The following is a 4,109-nucleotide window of genomic DNA, read 5'->3' on the forward strand; positions in this document are numbered from 1 at the left end:
TAAAAATAAATAAAATTTAACGAATATTAGCAAAATTAAATAAAATATAAATGGCGTTGATGACCAATGAAGTTTGGCGCCACTAAACAACCAAATAAACAAACAAGAAAATTCATCAGCTTTATGCATTATTATAGATATAGTATTAGTGTAGTTTAAGTAAAGTCGTTAAAGTTTTTTTTTACCAAACAATGCTTAAATGATTAAAAAAGTTTTCGAGTTACAACCTCTTTGTAACAACTTTTTTTGGGATATCAATTTGATAGATTATTAATGTATAGTTGTGTTAACAATAATAAAAGTAACTCACATCCATCTTCGACAATATACTTAATCCCGAAATATCCATCCATACCGGCGGGCATGGAACTGGCTGATAGGAGGATTCCACCCGTAGCCTTCATCTGCCTCACCAGGAGGCATATTGCAGTAGATGTCATGATCCCGTCCTTAGCTGTCACGATATTACCAACCTGAGAAGCCATCACAATATACTCAATGTACTACAAAATATAGTTCAGTAATAAACAAGACTACTCAAACAGACGAATATGAATCGAATACGAAGTCTCCACTAATACTCGTTGTATACGTTATGCTATGAACTTCATATGAAATGTGATATTTGATTTACTCGTAGGAATGAGGTTGTCTTTTCAGAAACTTTAACATTCTCAAATTATTGCTTGTTAATTAAATATGGTATTTATGTTAATAATTATTCTTTGTTAACGCAATCCACCCTGGCAAAACCGCCACACTTTAACACCCTTTGTTCTTTTATTTTTGGGTTTTTTTTTCGTACCCTCCTTAAACCAAATAATTTTAATACATACATTAGAATATATAACAGGTAAATGATATATGTGTACCTGTGAAATATTGAAATAATTAAATATCACTAAAACTCTGTTTTTAGATCAGGATTTTAGCTGCGATGGTGTTGTAATGGTGAGTATAGTTGTCTTCCACTAAACCTTCCCCCCTTTTTTTTGTAACCTTCTTTACTATTATATTCGTATAATAAATATATACATATTACAGGGAAATAATATATGTATACCAGTGAAATATTGTATGTAAATAGAAAGCAGCGCGTTTAGACATTTGAGGGATAAACTCCAATGTCATCCACATAGGCTGCAACCAGTTCCTCTAGTGATACAATCGGCCCAGTGAAGATGACGAAGAGCAAGGGTCTCAGTACTGAGCCCAATCCGCAGGTAGTGGGGGCTGGAAGCGAGAGTTCTTCACCAACCCGTACGAAGAAAGACTTACACCACGTACATTGAGGTAGCTTCTGATTAGTCAGTATAGGGTGGCGGGAATCTTAAACTTCTTTAGTCAGCGGAGTAGATGCGGATGTGATACGTTATCGAATGCCTGGCTACAGTCCAATGATATAAAAACCGTCGCTCTATTGCTCCTCATTTGCTCGATGATGAACCTCTGGAGTTTCCCTAAGTGATGTTCACAGAAGACATTTCTCTGAAAACCAGTTTGCTCCGGTGGTATGACGTTTTCAGCATTGCAGTACTCCATTAAGTGGTGTTGTACCAGCCGCTCGAACACCTTGCTGATGTGTGAAAGGAGGCTGATTGGTCGATAGTGCCGGGAAGCATAATCAATAGAACATAAGGGACTCCAACCTGGCTGGACGTTCTGTCCCCCATGGCACGACGAAGTACCGACTCAAGTTGTCAATAGATGGAGAAAATGGGTATCTTGTTAGGAGTAAGAGGATTGTCAGGTAGGTGGTATTGAAGGAGCACTATTCGTCCGATCAGCATCCCTAGCCGCATAGTTCGAGGCCAGGAGGGCAGCCTGTTCCCCAGATGTCAGCAAGTCCCTTTCAGCTATATGTATCACTAAAACCCCTTTATTTCGTACCCTCCTGACGGCCCCTGAAAGAAAAAAATGTGAAAAAACGTGATCTAAGGGTTGCCCAGGGTATGGCAACCACTAAAACCCCGATTTAACGTCCAATCTATATAAGTTTTGAAATATTTACTTAAAAAGAGAAGAGGAGTCATGAGATAGTTAAATCGAGAAATATTCAAAACGTGGCTAAAATTGGAAAACGGCGTGACTGTGAATCATATGATAATTTGAATTTATTTTTATTTTATTTTTTTAAATGTACCATATTTGAAATTGATGGAATTAGCAATATTCTGCTAATTTTATCACTCTTACTACACAGATACCTCGAAAAACTAAACTTTTTTTTAATTTAGTTTCTACTGCATAGTACATCTTACTGCCCTGCTATACAGCCTAATTTCCCTCGCCCTAAGTCAGAAATGTGTGTGATCCGCAGAGCTCAACAAGTTGGGAACCACAAAGGTACATGGATTAGACGTTACCCGACTGACCGACGTCTATGCCTGAGGGTACCCTCTCTGCTGCTGCATCTGAACCAAGTCTGCTCAATTATTAACCCAACATGATTCACCACTCCGCATTGCTGTCCCAGCTCAACAGTGTAAAATGGTTATCATGAGATATCTATGCAGTCTTAGCTATAAGGGTAATATCTATACAGTTCAAAACTGTAATATCTTGAAATATTTGTATCTAGATTTTATGACCTATGTTTTACTGTACGGATTTTACCCTTACTGCTAAGATTACATGCATATCTCAAAATAACCATTTTTTGAGATGTTACTCTGTTGAACTGAGACAGCAATATATTTAATACAAATAATACATAACTAACATGATTCAGTTGTACTAAATTTACCTGTGTAATTTATTGTCATAAATTGTACCTACCTCTAGACCCGCCATAGTTGCTACTACCCTGAAGAAGGCTGGTTGGAAATAGTAGCGGCCATCTCCTCCCACTATCCAAGTGCTTTCGCTTAGAGTTTCCCTTTTCCGTAGCAGGATCGCACTTATGAAGACTTCTATGAATCCCTTTTGCTGAAATTCCGACACATCTCGTCTTATGCCGCCGCAACCTGTGTCCCCAAGTGTAATTTATATATAAATTGATATGATTCGTTAAATTTTAAATACTAATAAACATCCATAGAATTAAATACTTTAACCAAGAAAGGAAGAACTCGTACGCAACGGTTCAGCTTATTCATCTCTAATGTTCATTAAATTCGTTTTTCTTATCCGGAGACATTTTTGAAATAATATAAAATTAAAGATTGGTTTGCGTTGCAGTTTAAGCCAAACCAAGTGCAGTACTGGTCGAGTTCGTCTTCTTAGTAATGAAAAATCCCATACTTTTTTCATCTGTGTAAATAATTTAAGTGCTGAAATATTTTCAGTGATTATTGAATAACAATTTACAATTCATTGAACTATTCGGTGAGAACTGTAAGATATAAAGAAGTTTGTATTTTCTCATATTAAAATTAATTAGTTTTTAATTCCTTAAATCCCTAAATAGTAGTTAGCACTAATATAGATAATGCTGTTAAACAGTGTTCTATGAAGTACCCAAAAATTAATAAGGTTATGGGAGAAAATAATATTCCTATTAAACTATTATTTTTAAATATTGTTATCAATTACCGAATCAATCAAATTTTTTTTAAATGGGGAAAAAACAAACTGTTACTTACAGACCTCATATCTCAAATATTCATATTTTTTTTTTTTACTTGGTTTGGTTTTAAATCGTTTAAAGTATTTTTTCGGTCGTTTCATTTTAAGTTACTGATTATCCTATTTTCTATTAGCTATAAATATTAGTTAGTACTCTCCTAAGAAATCATCAGCTGTGTGCTCAAATTGACTGGAGCCGCTCTAGTCTTCCAGCTAATCCACGACCATCTCAATAGCATCATAATAGTGTGCTGTCACCGGTATTACGTGTTATAATAATTATTTTAACTTCAAATCAATTTAGCAGAAATAATGGGTGGTGGACATTGATTGATTGATAGATTTATTTATTGATAGATATTACAATCTGCCAACAGTTGTGGGCAATAGGTAATAGTGATGAATGATCTCATACATACTAAAATAAAATAAGACAAAAAAAATAAATAAATAAAATTAAAAAAAAAAAAAAACTCTGAAAATATATACAAACAAAAGAATAAACAAGATGAACATAATCAAACTATCTGTATGAAAAATAA

General features: G+C 34.8%; 1 protein-coding gene across 1 annotated transcript in view; it reads right to left on the reverse strand.

Annotated features, from left to right (window-relative positions):
- Positions 1-310: 310 nt before the first annotated feature.
- LOC136795052 (uncharacterized) overlaps positions 311-4,109 on the reverse strand; it is a gene marked incomplete at its 3' end in the record, with an annotated part of 7,092 nt that continues 3,293 nt past the window's right edge. The window contains exons 2-3 of the mRNA XM_067050683.1: positions 2,779-2,966; positions 311-473 (exon numbers count right to left, since the gene is read on the reverse strand). Coding sequence (XP_066906784.1) covers positions 311-473; positions 2,779-2,966 — 351 coding nt within the window. The remainder of the gene's footprint in view (positions 474-2,778; positions 2,967-4,109) is intronic.

This window comes from Halyomorpha halys, unplaced genomic scaffold, assembly GCF_000696795.3.
Source record: "Halyomorpha halys isolate HHAL.00 unplaced genomic scaffold, Hhal_1.1 Scaffold1156.1, whole genome shotgun sequence".
In the NCBI taxonomy this organism is placed as follows: domain Eukaryota; kingdom Metazoa; phylum Arthropoda; class Insecta; order Hemiptera; family Pentatomidae; genus Halyomorpha; species Halyomorpha halys.